Below are 17,369 nucleotides of genomic sequence, written 5' to 3' on the forward strand. Positions count from 1 at the left end.
TCAGTGGAGTTATGCTGGTGTAAAATTAATGTAACGGTGGAGAATCAGGTCTTGTATCTTTAATCTCAACCTGTCTAAAACAGATATGACTATGCATATTGTTGGTATCTTAGAAACTCTCACTTATTTATACATTAGATGATTACAATGTACCTTACCTGATGAAAAGAAAAGGTGTACTTGTGGCACTTTAGAGACTAACAAATTTATTTGAACATAAGCTTTCGTGACCTACAGGTCACTTCATCAGATGCATACAGTGGAAAATACAGTGGGGAGATGGGGAGATTTATATACATAGAGAACATGAAACAATGGGTGTTACCATACACTGTAACGAGAGTGATCACTTAAGGTGAGATATTACCAGCAAGAGAGTGGGGGGGGACCTTTTGTAGTGATAATCAAGGTAGGCCATTTCCGGCAGTTGACAAGATCGTCTGAGGAACGGTGGGGGGGTGGAATAAACATGGGGAAATAGTTTTACTTTGTGTAATGACCCATCCACTCCCAGTCTCTATTCAAGCCTAAGTTAATTGTATCCAGTTTGCAAATTAATTCCAATTCAGCAGTCTCTCGTTGGAGTTTGTTTTTGAAGTTTTTTTGTTGAAGAATTGCCACTTTTAGGTCTGTAATCGAGTGACCAAAGAGATTGAAGACGTCTGATTTGTGCCCATTTATTCTTTTACATAAAGACTGTCCAGTTTGATCAATGTACATGGCAGAGGGGCATTGCTGGCACATGATGGCCTTTGATTAAATGCAATATCAAAGGCCAGATTCACTAGTTTTACACATCATGTGCCAGCAATGCCCCTCTGCCATGTACTTTGGTCAAACTGGACAGTCTCTACGTAAAAGAATAAATGGACACAAATCAAACGTCAAGAATTATAACATTCAAAAACCAGTTGCAGAACACTTCAATCTCTTTGGTCACTCGATTACAGACCTAAAAGTGGCAATTCTTCAACAAAAAAACTTCAAAAACAGACTCCAACGAGAGACTGCTGAATTGGAATTAATTTGCAAACTGGATACAATTAACTTAGGCTTGAATAGAGACTGGGAGTGGATGGGTCATTACACAAAGTAAAACTATTTCCCCATGTTTATTCCACCCCCCCACCATTCCTCAGACGTTCTTGTCAACTGCTGGAAATGGCCCACCTTGATTATCACTACAAAAGGTTCCCCCCCCACCCCCGCTCTCCTGCTGGTAATATCTCACCTTAAGTGATCACTCTCATTACAGTGTGTATGGTAACACCCATTGTTTCATGTTCTCTATGTATATAAATCTCTCCACTGTATTTTCCACTGAATGCATCTGATGAAGTGAGCTGTAGCTCACAAAAGCTTATGCTCAAATAAATTTGTTAGTCTCTAAGGTGCCACAAGTACTCCTCTTCTTTTTGCGAATACAGACTAACACGGCTGCTACTCTGAAACTTACCTGATAAAGGCAGACATACTGTTTCCGTAGCCACTGCAATCTCTGATCAGGGAATTTCCTCATTTTTCTTACAGCTTTTGTTAATTCCAGCAATCCATCATACAGCATTTTGGCAGTATATTTTGGAGCCACGAAGTGCAGTAACTTATTATCAGTAGTTTGAAGTCCATATAGTAGTGTTACTCCATTCTCTTCAAGGGACATACTACAAAGTTTATTTTGAACACACACAGTGTGCATATCAACGCCAGGGTGCCCCATGTACACAGCCTTTGCTGAAAACAAATCCAAGAAACCTTCCACCAGTCCATTCAATCCAGTACTGCCAAGAAACTGAAATTTACCAAGGTCAGCATTGCTACCTAGCACACCGAGTTTTACTTTAGTATTTGCAGGACAAGCTGTAGAGGGTTTTATCCATGTCAAAGTACTATTGTCAGGTTGAAGCTGAAGAAAACAGCGTGCTGAGAGATGCATCTCCTGGTCATAATGTATGACAGTTGCCCCTTGTAGCATGAACTGATGGACATCAGCTCTGATTGATAACACATACCAGGGAATGAGTTCTATTCCATGATTGTATGCCTTTTGCTGCTCTTCAGTTGTATTTGTGTCCCACTCTTTTGACTGCTCAGATATGTCACTTTCTGAGTCTGAGAGGTCTCCAATTATAAACCTGTAGTGAAGTAAGATACAACACTTATGTTTTCCAGTATTTGTATATATACTGTATACATAGTGGAACATCTGATACACATGTTTTCATTTACTCTGTGCACGTTTAGCTACAATACTATCTTTAAAACCTGTTCTATTATAGTTTAAATTCAGCAGAAGATTAACATCATACTGTTTAGAGGTACAAGGATATCTATGCTTAAAGACTTTGACAGTATTGTATTATATAGTATATAGAATGTACCTTTATACTATTGTAATTTTGGACAAACTAATTAATTAACAGATATTGTTAGGATTGATATCACTGTATTAGAGACAGAGAAAAAATGTATGATGACAATTTTTTCAGGTTTCCCTCCCAAACATCACATATACAAAAATATAAATGCACATTTAAAAAGTTCTTAGTAATGAATCACTTTCACAGGGGATCTAAAAACAAAGTGATTCCAGCTTCTAAATCCAATCCATACAATAGCTTTGGTTGCAGTATGTCCAAATCTCTTTTGTGGACACTGGCAGCACAGCCTAGTGGATTGAAGGCTAATTCCTTTACTATATTTCTACTTTTCAGAGATTCATTCTGTGGCCTTGAGCAAGTTACTTACTCTCTCTGTCTTAGGCTACATCTACATTTAGGAGCTAGAGGTGTGATTTCCAGCTCACTCAGACATACTTACACTAGCTCCCATCAAGCTAGCACACTGAAAATAGTAACAAAGCTGGGGTGGCACAGGCAGGGGGGGCAAGCCATTTCAAGTACCATAGGGTTCTGGAGGGTTTGTACTCAGCACGACTAGCCCATGCCACTACTCGCTGCTATGCGTGCCACCGTGGCTGCATCACTATTTTTAGCATGCTAACTCAATGACAGCTAGCATGAGTATGCATACATGAGATGGGAATCATCCCCCTCCCCCACAGCATAGACATACCCTTAATGTTATCATCTATAAAATAGTGACGACAACAACACATACCTTGCTCAGAAAAGTGTTGTGAGAATTAATTAGTGAATATTTCTATTTTGAACATGTAAAATATTATATAAGTAACATATAATTATCAATCACAACGTTTGTAGCTACCAATCCAAATATAGTGAATACCTTTACTGTTCTGAGAAACAGCAGTTATGAAGCAGAAAAATCTAAATTAACAAATATGGTTTATGAGAACAGAATTCACTTATCCAAAATCTCCTCCCTACAAGAGCTTCTTCTGCTAAATTGAAACACACATGTACTGCCGTATTGAATGTAAAAAAGAACAACCATAGGACAGATCCTCAGCTAGTATACATTGCTGTTGACTTCAATGCATCTCACCCCATATCTAAACATTAAAGTATTTGTCATGACCACACAAGAATAACTTTTTCAAATGGAAAAAAGCAGCCAACCCTACAAATATCCGAGAAAATATTGACAGGATTTAACAACAGAGAGGATTTGCAAAGAGCGGCCCAGGATAGACAGGGATGGCATACTCTTGTTTGTGCCATCTGAAGCAGCCACACAAAAAATGCACAATTAATTTCTGGCAGTAGCTAGCACAAGCAATATAGTTTAGGAAGTGCTGAGAACAAACTTACAGAACTCGGTTTGACTCAGAGGCTTTCTTTGCGTGTGTTGTACTGAGATGCATTAGGAATGAAGGAAACAGATAAAAGGAAATGTTAGAACAGACTGTCGTTTTATGAAGGAAATAGCAAGGGATGCAATATATAAAAAAGAACACTGTGTGGATTTTCACACTTATTCTAAAGAGAAATTACTGTGCTTTAAAGATGTTGATTCAGACACATATAATATGGCTTGTTTCTCCAAAGTGGGATCAATCATTAAAAGGATTATGTGGCAAAATTTCAAACGTCGGCGTAAGTTAGTTGATTAACAAACCTTGAAAAAGTACATATAAGAAGGAGTCCAGTGGCACCTTAAAGACTAACAGATTTATTTGGGCATAAGCTTTTGTGGGTAAAAAAACCCCACTTCTTCAGATGTTTTTGTGGATACAGACTAACTCATCTACCCCCTGATACATATACTATAGGCAAGCTTCTATGTACTCTTCCACCCACAATCAAAATTTCTAACGAATCAAAATGCAATTCTAGTTCTTCCTTTGGAATGGATAGGTGAATGTGACTCTCACAGCCATATCACTTTCAAGGACATCAAATTACAAGTAGACCATGTAATTTCCCCTTCTCCAATGACACCCATATTTTATAGATTCCCACTCCTATATACTGTTGTGTATGAAAACATTAAATCACAGGAAAATTAGGGGGAGCTTCTATCTCAATTTATTCTGGTCTACCTTGATTTTGACAATATTTAAGTGTCACAAGTTTGAAATAATTTGAAATATATAAGCATTTTAAATTAGAAAAATAACTCTATCCTCTCTGTCAGGGGAGTGAGATATGAAGGAGATGACAAATAATTGTACTTGCGTTGGCAATTTTCTGTCTTCCTACCCAACTTGCTTTATCCCTGAAAAGAGAAAGCCCTAATAAAAATGAATCATTGACATATACTTGGCATGTCAGGAAATTCCTGGTGAATAGCCAATGCACTGATCACAGAGTGCTAAATATCCTATCAACAGGCAAGAGTGGGAATATTAATAAACATATTCCCTGACTTTGTTAGATGCCCCTTATATTCTTCAGCTCAAGCTAAGTTATCTATTTTTATGGACTCATAGCCTCAGTTCTATATGTAATTCAGGAAAAATCAATTAAGGTAAGATCTTCATTTTCACTTTGAACTATGACACTGAAGCAAATTATGTGATATTTCCCCCAAACATCAAAATATTACAGTTTCATATATCACCCTACAAAAATCAAGATTTCTACTACTAAACAGTCTTTAGTTTAAATAAATAACTATAATAAAAATACTTTTTAACTTTACTAAGAAACCAAATATTAACATATACAAAAGAGCATAAGTTAATGACCTCACATACTACGTGCAAAATACTACTCCCATCTCACTGGAAAAGCTGTCCACAGTGCACAATATTTTAAAACAATCCTGCTTTTCCAGCCTCTACACAAAAAGAGAGCAAAATAGTATTGCCTCATCCTCCTTTGCTGCAAGCTCCCGTCCCTCCCAGAGTTCTCAGTGTGCACAAGAAGGAGAAAACAGGACAGTGGGAAGGGAAAGGAGACTTCAAGCACTGACCGCTGGCAGCCAAGAGGGCCTGACTTCAGAGGGATGAACTCTTTAAGAAAGCAGACAGGACAGACTGGTACTGCTCAAAGGAGGATGAATTCATTTAATTTCATGTATGTATATAGATATAAAACATATACTCCAAAGCAATGATTAAACATTTACAGGAGAAGTTACCTTCCCATTTATCATTACTAGAAGCATTTTACTTTGCTTCAATAAGTGAAATGTTGTTTTCCCAAGTTTCTTTTAAATCTGAGCTGTGAATTAAATACTAGTTTTAAAATGTCTGATGTTAGTTAAGAAAATAATTTCTGGAAGGAAGCACTTAAGTTGTAGGAAATTCTAAAGACTATGGGCTTTCTACAGCACTCTTCCGCAATCAAGGGATGATGTAAATGGACAGTGAAGTAGGACAGCCTTTCTTGGCATCAGCTGCTGCTTCGGTGCTCAGAAGCAACTAAGGCCAGATGTTAATAATTCTATTAGAAAACATTATTTCAGGAAACAAAGATTATTTCTTTAAAATGAAATTTACAATTGCATGTAAATGAAATAAACGCAGGAAGCTGGTAGTTCCTTCTCAGATGCTCACTTACTGGACTTTATATATAGGTGGCTGAACCAGTTTGGATACCTCTAAACATGTGGGTATTTTACTCTCTATCATATGGTTCTTTATCTACAGAGGTAGGGAGCATGCTTCCTGTTAACTATCTGCTACTGTGATATTTTAAATTTATTAGACTAGACTAAAGCTCTTAGTAAAAACAAAAGTTCCTCTCTTTATAACAGTAATACACTTGTCCTTGGGAAAGACTGTGATAGACATAGAACCACCATCTCACCTAACTGCATTTTTCTGCTGTTTCTATGCTATATAGATGTGGTTAATTAGAAATGTACTGTGGGAGACTTATCTCAAATTGGAAGCTAGATACATAACACCAATTTCATTCCCCTGTAAAATGTTTTCCTCTTTAAATTCAATAAGAAAGACAACTAGAAAACAAAACAACACTTTGGAAGATTAAATGATTTAGCAGGCTTTGGACTTATCACTATTCCCACATGACCAATACTGTACGGTATGCTGGTATGATACTGATCTACTACTGGACCTCTCACTGTACAAGTGGGAACTGGGAATCTGAGGTTGGTAACACCGAGCTTTCCCAGGTGTCATAATAAAAGAAACACCAGTGCTAAATAACTGGACTGATCCAGTGTGAAAATTTGGTTAATAGCTTTCATGGATTCTTCCTGAGGTAATTATGAACCTCAAATGAACATATCCTTAAAAAGTAGCAGGCTTTACCAACAATAATAAATAACTTTTATATTAACTAGGGCAGAATGCTGTTTCAACCCACAGGATATAAGGTTCTGAGCTTTGATAACAGAGATGCCATGGTGCTATTCCTGGCACAACTGATCAAAATCATAATGTAACTGTGGGTTTCTAAAGCTCTCTAGACAAAATAAAAGCGATTTGCCTGGAAATAATTACATCACAATAGACGATAAAACTATTGAGAGATTCCAAGCCTCTGAGCATCCTGATATCAAGCGTAACTCTGGGAAAAGAGCTGAAATTGGAAGGGGCAAAATTCAAGGATGCTTATATTAAAGTTTCATGTTGTTACCATAATTGAGACTCAGACAACAGCAAATTAAACATGAAAAATCTTGAAACACACAGAAAAATAGCACAGTAAACTATGCAATGTAAAACCTACTGGTAACGGTTTCTATCCTTCAAAGAGTTTTTTCTTGAATTGCCTCCTTCACTAAAATTGTCTTCAACTTCTTCAGATTCCAAACTGCGATTACAACTCCGAATGGTTTGAAAGATACTGTTTGCTGTTGATTCTTTTTCTGTATTATTTAAACCATCTTGGCCTACTCGTTGCAAGAAATTATCTTGCCCGTTGTAATCTGAAACAAACTAAAAAACCCCAAATAGTTAATACAATGAACAGTTAGAATAGTACATAGTTAAGTAAACTGACAGAAATAGAGTTTAACTTGAGATTTTCAAAGGGGCCTTGGTGTATGAGGCACAGATCAACCCCATTGACTTTCAGTGGGAGTTGAACACCTAATTCTGGCCTATTACTAGGAATTCTAGGCATTAGAATACTATAAACAAACAAATAAATAATATTAATTCCTTTAGACTTTTTGAAAATCTCAGCTTTAATCTCTACACTTGAGGGATGATTTGAAAGGAAAAAAATATAAAAATGGAAAGAACAGTTATTTACCTTACAATGACCGTAAGATGTAAGATTTTCAAGATGTAGTCAGCGTGGATCCCCCTGTAGATACGGCTGTACCACACGTGTGCGAGATTGGATTTTTTTTTAATAGCAATGTCCATTAGGACCATGTATGTGCCCTGTGCCTTCTTGTGCTCACATGGAAGAGGATAAAGGGTCCAGGAACTGACCCTCTCTCAGTTCCCTTGCAATTTGAAGCTTGTGTTAGCTGAAGACTGAAATTGTGGATGGAGCAGAGGGCAGGTCATGGGATTCACACTGCTAACATCATCTCAAGGAATTACTTTTACTGTAGGGTAACTGTTTTTTGTTCTTCAGGTATGTGTAAGCCACCACTGCAGGTGACTGTCAAGTAGTAGCCTCTTCAGGATGGTGACCATGAGGAGAATCAGCTGCAACTGTCGAAGACAAATGGGAGTACAGCTCTCCCAAACTTTGCAATAAGTCCAGTGCATAATGCTTGACAAATGTGGCACATTGCAGAACCATGCTGACGATGCCACTTGAGCTCTGGTAGAATGGTCCCTAAATTGTCAGTGGGAGAGAAACATCAGCCATCTGGTAGCACAGTGTGATACATTTTGAAATTTTAGGGATGAAATGGTTTGCCCTTTAGAGTGGTCAGGTATAGTCTCATATAGTCGTGGGGACAGTCTGAAAGGTTTGAGCCTGTCAATATAGTTTCAAAGAACCCTGGATAAACCAAGGTATGGAGTTTCTTCTCCTCTTGCCTGGAACATGGCTATGGGAAGAACACAAGTTAGTTCACTGATCGATTCAAATGCATTTCTAAAACCACCATTGGAAGGAATTTTGCATAAGGTCTCAGGACCACTTTGTCTCTATGAAACCAGGTAGACAGATGCTCTGCCATGAGTTGCTGGATCTCACTGACTCTTCTGGCTGAAGTGATGGCAACCAGGAATACTGTTTTGGAGAGCAAGATGTTGGATAGATGTTGGAAAGGGACTCAAAGGGGGACTCCATTAGCCTATGAAGGACAACACTGAAGCCCCATGGAGGATCTCTAACCAATGAGTGAGCATGCATAAGGCACTTAAGGAATCTGGATACCAACAGATGAGAGAAGATTGAAAGAGACTGAATTGGTGGATGATATGCTGAAATTGCCACCAAATGGATCTTAATTGAAGTAAAATTCCAGAATGTTTTAATTGCAGCAAGTATACCAAAATCTTCAGTATTGGGACCTGCATTGGGTCCAGGCCATGTTGGGCTGCCCACATCAAGAACCTTTTCCATTTAGAAGAGTAAGTTTTCATTATGGATAGTTTCCTGCCTGATGCCAGAATCTCCTGATTATGCAAGGAGCAGTCCTTTTCCATGATGATCAGCCAGCCAATATCCAGGCCTTCAGCATCAGCAACTTTGGGTTCAGATGGAGTACTTGACTTATCTCTTGTACAATAGATCTGGGTGCTCTGGAAGTCAGATTGGTGTTGTAGAAAGTCTGCCAGCAAGAACTATTTTGGCCAGTAGGGAGCTAACTACCAAGATGAACCAGGTCCAATTTTGTCTAACTTTGGCAACCACGCTGGTGATTGCTAGGATTGGTGGGAAGATGTAAAAAAGGGCCCTGATTCCATTGTTGGAGGAAAGTGTCCAGTAAAGGCGGAGAAGTGATATCTGAAAGTGAGCTGTAGAGTGGTTTTGACATGGTTCTCAATCATCTCTTCAAACCTGCTCCCTCCGGGAGAGAGAGAGATTGATTTGCAACAGAGAAGAGGGAAGAGGGGTCAATAGTGGGGTCCATGAATAATCCATGAATAGTGGGATCACTTTCTGGATGAATACTCAGGCTGGTAGCTATGAAAGAAAGATGACATTCTTGGTTTCTGAGATGGCTGGTACTGGAAGGGTTTGCAGTATGGTACTGGGGCATAAATGTCCAAAGAGCTGAGTGTTGGTCTGGAATCCTTGAGGCAGTGCAGTGCCTCTTCCATTCATGGGCTATTTAAATGCATATCTTCAAAGGGTAAGTCCTCAATTGTAGCCTGGACTTCCCTTGATACTCCGGATGCCTGGACCCAGGACACTTGGTGCTTTACGACTGCTGTGGAGACCGATTAAGCAGCTGTATTGGATTCATCCACTGCCACTTGTAGTGCTGTCTTGGCTATCATCTGCCCCTCCTTGATCATGTCTCAGTTCTTCCCTATACACCTGTTGGAGCTGAGATAGGAAGGAAGCCACCCTCTCCCATACCAAAAGTTGTATTTTGTAAACAGCACTAGATTGGTTGTAATGCAGAACTGGAGAGATGCTTTCCTTCCATAAATGTCCAGCTTTTTGAGGTCCTTGTCTCTGAAGTCCTCTGCTTGGATCTAGTCCTCTCCTGGACTGCAGAGACAATGAGCAACCCCAGAGTCAGATGGGCATAAAAGTAATCAAAACCTCTAGGCGGGACTTGGTAGTGTTTTTCCAGACGCTTCCAAGACAGAAGGAAGTGAGGCAGCGATGTGCCCCAAACCCTTCACTGCGTCTAAAACGCCCTCATTGACTGGGAGGGCAATTCTTGTGGGCATGGAGGTGCTGAGGCTGTCAAATATGTCTTCCTGGAGCACCATCATTTCCATGTCCAATGTGTCCGCTATCCTTGGCAGCAACTCCAGGAAAGCCTGGAAGTCACTGACAGCCAGTGTTGGGGCTATGATGGCTGATTCAACAAGGGATGAGGAGAATTCTTTAGGTAGGGAGAGCAGCTGGAGTGTCTCCTTCATTAACTCCACCATATCTTTGGAAGGTCCATGCAGTACTACTGAGGGTGCTTCAGCAAGCATTGCTGATGGTGACCGAGATCATCTCCTCTTTTCTGAGTCATGGGAAGGGGACATATGGGAAGGTGGGGCCTCAATAAATCCAGTACAGCAAGTTGTACTGGTCCTGGCTAAACTGTGTGTGTCCCATCCATTCCCAGTCCTGCACAGGGGCTCTGTACCACATACCTTCCAGGTACTCTTTCGGGTACTGTCATTTCCTCTTGGGCAATGGTTCCTTGCCTGAGGTGGGGGAGAAGGAATGGCCTGGTGATGAAGAGGAGAAATAGGTCTCTGGAAATTACAGTGCCAATACATATGGTTTCTGGCACTGATGTTTGTGGAGCTGGTGCCAATATCACTACTGGTGTCTGGGCTTGTTCTGACACCAAGAGGAGTCGTGAGGGGGGCTTTTTGAAGGAATGTCTTGATACCAAGAAGGGTTCTGGTTCCAGGATCAGTACTGGAGCAGTTCTCTGTATCAATGTCAGTACCAGGGCAATCACCTGGTCTCTTGGTCTCACCGATGTCATGACACTATGCTTATCGATGCTGAGGATTTCAAGGGCTTCTCTCTAGTCCTTGAGTCCTCTCTGAAGAAACTGGCTTTGATGCCAGTTGATTGCTGTGTTTGCGTTTGGTGGTGGAGTGTCTTTCCATCTCAGAAGGCAGTGCCAGGTCTCTCTGTCCTGAAGACAATGCAGTCAGTGGTAAAGTTGCTGTTGGTGATGTCGGCACTGGTAACAATGGTATTGGCACCCTTTTTGCCTTCTTTTCCCTACTGGAGCCAGAGATGTCGTGCCTGATATAGACAGATCAATGAATACAATCTCCTCGGTTCTGGTGCTCCTGAATCTAAAGCTATCTTCATGGATTAGGTACAAGTGGGGCAGTTAGAGTCTCGTGTCTTGGGATTCCCAGCTATGGGTTGAAAAGGAGCGGCAGATGGAACATTTGTTGGTGATGTAACCTTTCCCAAGGCAGAACAGACTGGAAGTTGAGGCTAGACAAATTTAGACTGGAAATAAGGCATATAATCTTTAACAGTGAGGGTAATTAACCACTGGGACAATTTATCAAAGGTTAGGGTAGAGTCTCTATCACTGGCAATTTTTAAATTATATTCAGATTAAAAAAAAAGATCTGTTCTATTTCAAATGGAATTATTTTGAGCAAGTTCTATAGCCTGTGTTATACAGGAGGTCAAACCAGATGATCACAATGGTCCCTTCTGCCCTTGGAATCCATGAATCTGCTTTGTTCATCTATGAGAGGCATGAAACTGTAACAGGAAGGACACACATTAAACTTAGTGGGTTTTGAGCCTGCCATAGCTAGAGATTAGCACAAAGCACCTCACTCTGCTGTACAGGGGGGTGTCCCCCATGTCTATCCTAACTGCTTGCTCTCTCTTTTTTTCATGAATACCCAACAAAAAAGTCTAAGATGAAGGATCTAATTAAAAGGAGAAGTGCAGAAGGGTTTCTTCACTGGAAAAGGGTTCTGAAACCAGAAGCAGGTCAGACAAATTCCCGGTCTGTCTCCCTACCACAGACATTAAGAAGGAATTGAGGGAACGTCAGGGCCTCTCCACCCTTTATGTCTTTGCACAAGAGCACAAAGTAGCACAGGGCTGCATCCATGGCCCTGCTGGATGTTGCTATTCAAAAGATTCCAGGTTCGCCTGCCTGAGCACCTACCTCAGGATCCACACTGACACATACTCGAAGACTTGCTTCTTTTTGTATATTAAGGGCCTGAAACACTGAGGTTCTGAACTCTTCTTTACCTCTGTTCCCATTGAATTAAGTGGAAGTTAAGAGCACTATCTTTCAAAGAAAGTGCTTAGCACCTTCCAGAATGAGGTCTTTTGGCATAAATATTCATTGCTGATTGCAACTGTAGTTGCAATATAGTTGTCATTCCTATATATAAACAATCCACTTTAAATTAATTTTAAAAAATTAATACGAGTTGTTATTGTATAACTGGATTGATATCCTTCTATTTGATACCATAGATTACATTTTGGTTTAGAGAAGGTCACAAAAAGTTTCATCAACTGCATTGAACAAAGGGGGTTCAAGCAATTGTCACCTTCAGTAACTGTCAAATAACAATTTCACTATCATCTACAATTTGGTAGGGAGCCATTTTCACTGTATACAGGTATGGGCATGTAACCATTTAGAACATCAATGCCATCTCTTAATAATTTACCTCTAATGTTTCATCCTGGGAATTATACTGTGGGCAAAGTCTGATGAGGCTTGCTGCTCCATCTAGAACTTCACAAAGCTCCTTTAAAAATACACCACAGAAAGGAACTACTTTACAGCCTGGAATATTCAGAGCACGATTTACCACTTTCCGATATTCAGAGGATGATTCATGTTGTGCCATAGCATCCTTCAGACCTCGCATGGTTTCAATATCAGACTGATCCATGAACTGCCACATTTTTAAAACTTTTCTAGACCTATTGCAAATAGACAACAAAACATTTGTAAGAAAATAAAAAAACCATAGTTTACATTAAAGTTCAACACCAGAAGTCGATCTCTTCTATTAAAGAAAATTAGTCTTACTTTCATTAGCATTATTCAGAAACAGGGGTCAGCACCACCATGTTGCGCGACAGACACTTGACAAAATTACTGGACTTAGGGACAGACATTGGCGGGGGGTGGAAAGTGGCTCTGGGCTGAGGCATGGGGTTGGGGTGTGGGAAGTGGTATGGGCTCTGGGCTGGGGGTGAGGGTTCCAGGGTGGGGCCAGAAATGAGGGGTTCAGGAGGGGGCTCTGGGCTGGAGCAGGGGGTTGGGTGTGTGTGGGGGGGTGATGGCTCCACCTGGGGGTGCAGGCTCTGGGTTGCGACTGGGGGTGAGGTGTTTGAGGTGTAGGAGGATGCTCCGGGCTGAGTCCAAGCTGTTCGGAGGGTGGGAGGGGGAATCAGGGCTGGGCCAGGGGGGCGGGGCCTGGGCGTGTGCAAGCTCCGTGCAGCACTTACCTCAAGCAGCTCCCTGAAGCAGCGGCATGTCCCCTTTCTGGCTCCTATGTGGAGGTGCAGCCAGGCGGCTCTGCACACTGCCCTGTCTGCAGGTGCTGCCCCCAGAGCTCCCATTGGCCGTGATTCCCAGCCAATGGGCTGGGAGCGCGGAGTCAGCGCTGGGAGGTGGGGGACAGAGGCAGGGTGCAGAGCTGCCTGGCCACGCCTCCACCAGCAACAGCAGGATAGGGAGCTGCTTGCGGGGAGGCTCACTGCCCACCCCGCAAGTGGCTCCCTGTCCCTGCTGTTGCTGGCGGAAGCGAGCGCGGCCAGGCAGCTCTGCAGGCATGCTGCATCAGTCTGCAGACACCGCCCCCACAGCTCCCATCGACCGTGGTTCCCGGCCAATAGGCTGGGAGCCGTGGAGTCAGCATTTGGGTAGAGGGGACAGAGGCAGTGTGCCTGCAGAGCCACCTGGCGTCTGCCAGCAACAGCAGTGACAGGGAGCCACTTGCGGGGAGCCGCCCCAGGTGAGCACTCCCATGGACCTCAAAATTTTTACCATAGACACTTGTGTCCATGTACGGACACGTTGCCAACCCCTGTAAATGAATGAGACAAATTCAGTTAGCTCAGGCTAACAGAACAATTTTTTCCTTTTGAATAACTGAACACCAAAATTAACTTGCAAAGCTGAGTAATGAGATTTAGAAATTGCTGGAGCTACAGCTGGGATTTTCAACAGAGCCTAAGAGAGTTAGGCACAACAGCTTGGGAAGGAAAAGAGGAATCTTTTACATTTATCTTGTTATACTATCTTAAAAATAAAGAGTAGTGGGAGGAAATCAAACATAGTTAAAGGAACAATGTCACGATAAACCTATCCGTACATAACATAAGCTGCTGTATTATTAGTAATCCTTAGATAAGTGAGAGTGAAATAATTTTCAAAAATGATTTTAAATCATTAATGTTGATTAGTATATTTTTTGCATTTCCGTCAGATTGGACAATGAAAATAAACTATAAAATAAACAATTTCACTTTTGTTTCTTGTTAGTTTCAGCTTTCCAGCTCTCACGCTCTAGCATGTTGCAGCCATGTTTGTGTTGTAGATGCTCAAAGGAATGTTTATATCCAAACAAAAAATGGTTTTAGGACTGCACGAGAGAATACATTTGCACTGCTAGAAGCTCCCTCATTCCCAGAGGAGCATGTTTGGGCAGAGCCATGGCAATTCCACCCCTCCTCACCCAGCACACCAGCGGTGCTACAGAACAGCTAATTACAAGATATCCCTCTCTCCACTATCTCCTTGTCCACTGCATAAAGCTCTGGCACTACCCTTCCTTTCCTCCCCTTCCCTCATGCAGTGTACTCATAAGAGAGGCATAATTAAACTCTTATTACAGTTTTGACTTCTCCCTGAATCAGCTGGCTTGTTGTAGAACAACCATTCACAGCCTTCTTGGGCTTACATGGCCTGGGAGGCCGTGGATATGTTCTGCAGGACAAGGCTTCTTGTGTTTGTGAGTGCTTTGAATCTGTTTCATATATTAAAAATGTAAACTAACAGCACAATGAGTGTGCTTATTAAACCACAAAAAGCTGCAGTAAAAACACACACTCAAAATACAAAGAAAGTCAGAGTTAAGAGGCTGCAACTTTAGACTTAACTCTTCCTACTGCAGAATAATTCATTATACTGTATACTCTATGTAAAATCACTTACTGTTCTGAGAACCTAGCAGCAGTTAGCGTAGGTAAAATGGAGTGAGCTAAGGAAGGAGCTTTATTTGACATTTCTTTTTTGACCTATAATCATAATATTACTTTAACATTTATAGTTTCACTACCTTTGTTATTGAAACTCCAACCCTAAAACTATAGTAGTTGTAGTGAGTTACAGATAGTTATAATAGAACTACTTTTACACTTTTCTTTTCTCATTTAAATCAGCTGTTTGAAAAATGTATGTCCATGTTTTCAATTTAACATATTTAGCATGTACCAGGATAGATGATGATGTCTCCAGAGCATTCTGAGAAAATGTCTGTCTTTCACCATGTTTAGTTTTCCCCCAGTAATTATGAGAAATTCAAAAGATGAAATGATGTGATTTAGCAACAGAATACTGCTTAACAGAGTGATTGATTCAATGTCCCACATTGTTCTTCAGAGAGGAGTTGGGTTTAACAGAAGCTGTAATTTAATCTCTATCTCTGAAACTTCCTTATGTAAAAATGAGTTGCCAGTACCTAAGCCCTGCCAAGAATTCCATTACAGCATTGTAGTTTCCCATGTTCCAGCAGCATTTTGCCACATGTACTAAATATGAGAAGACTTCTCGTTTCTCCTCCATAGAACCGGCAGTAAGGATCAACCATGTAACCCAAGAGCTCACCTAATAAAACAAAATGTACAGTACAAGAAATCAGCCATGGCTATGTTATTTGGAACATTCAGACATATTTAATGCAACAGAATTACTATATTTTAATCTTAAATTGTCTCTTTTGGGGGGAAAATAAGATATTTCACCAAATTTTTTATATATATATAAATATACACACACACACAATAAAATCACACAAAAACATTCACCGCATATGATATATATACTTTGTGTATACACATATCACACACACACATATATGCAAAGTATTTGAATCTCAAAATGCTTTTTAAAGTTATTTATTTTAAACCAAAAATGCTGAACAATAACAGACATTGTATTGTAGACTAGGGCCAAGATTTTCAAAGCTGCCTAAAGGATTTGCAAGACCAATTCCCATTAAAATCAATGGGAACTGGCACCCAAATCTCCTATATGGCTTTGAAAATTTTAGCCTTAGATAAGATAACCCATTTTGTTCAATTTGGGAAACAGGTCAGAAGCAGCAGTTTATAAATTAGAGAATATTTTTTGTTTGAGTTGATTGAGCTGACATTTGTATATATTTTTTTCTTGATGTACAAATTTGTTCACTGCAATATACTCTAAATACATTTAATAACTAGCTACTATAGCTATTTGTTATATTAAGAAACAAAGCAGAAAATATCACTTTCCAAATTTGACCTTATTGTCAAGTTCTGTTTGGTAATTAATATCAGCATCAGAAATCAACTAACTATATGATTCTGTACATACTTAAAATCTGATCAGGCACAGAAATTTACTACTCTGAAAATTTTCAGTTTACTTTTCCACAACATCCACAAAAATAGATATATTTCACATGGAAACCTAAATTAAACCAACTGTTTCTTTTTACAGTATGATTCCCGAGGGGTTGATTTTTGTCATTGTAGAAATACTTTTAATCATAAAATAATAAATGTGATCTGTTCACTGACATTGAGTTCCATTCTTCTTTTGGTCTTGAACGATTTATGTGTTTATAGTCATTACCAGAGTGATGAGAGCTTCGCGTAACATTTGAGACTCCTAGCTTCCCCCAAAGAAAGAAATCTGTATTAAAATGTCCTACTGATATATTTCAAGACACAAACCAAACATGTGAAATTAACTGAAAATTTGTTGAATTCAAAACAATTTATGAAAACACGTAGGGGTTATATACATCACTATATTTTCCTGAGCCTATACAGACACAATATTCTCAATTCCTCATTCTGGGTCATGAGAACAGCAAACACAGTAAAAGCAAGAACAAGAATAAGATTGTTCTCTTGCTTTTCAATCTTTCTGATGCCCAATTTAATCAAGCACAACAAAGTCGAGTTCCACTGTTTTCTTAATTTGAAATATATTAACATACTATATTATTAATGAAAGACTGTGTTTAAGTAATATTAGGGTTGACAGAAACCAGCAAAATTCAGGAAATCCAAAGTTATAGCTTTGCCCTAAATCCAATTGTGAAAGAAAGAAAGAAAGAAAGAAAGAAAGAAAGAAAGAAAGAAAGAAAGAAAGAAAGAAAGCCAGGCAACTAGCTTTGTTATTGGCCTGTGTCACATTTTCAGCAT

General features: G+C 40.0%; 1 protein-coding gene across 1 annotated transcript in view; it reads right to left on the reverse strand.

Annotated features, from left to right (window-relative positions):
• The window catches only part of PLCE1 (phospholipase C epsilon 1), a 284,605-nt gene that overhangs the window by 64,293 nt on the left and 202,943 nt on the right, over nt 1-17,369 (reverse strand). The window contains exons 4-7 of the mRNA XM_077822515.1: nt 15,635-15,780; nt 12,608-12,866; nt 7,068-7,276; nt 1,457-2,132 (exon numbers count right to left, since the gene is read on the reverse strand). Of these exons, the coding sequence (XP_077678641.1) occupies nt 1,457-2,132; nt 7,068-7,276; nt 12,608-12,866; nt 15,635-15,780 (1,290 nt within the window). The remainder of the gene's footprint in view (nt 1-1,456; nt 2,133-7,067; nt 7,277-12,607; nt 12,867-15,634; nt 15,781-17,369) is intronic.

The sequence above is a fragment of the Eretmochelys imbricata genome, chromosome 7 (assembly GCF_965152235.1).
Source record: "Eretmochelys imbricata isolate rEreImb1 chromosome 7, rEreImb1.hap1, whole genome shotgun sequence".
NCBI classification, from domain to species: Eukaryota; Metazoa; Chordata; order Testudines; family Cheloniidae; genus Eretmochelys; species Eretmochelys imbricata.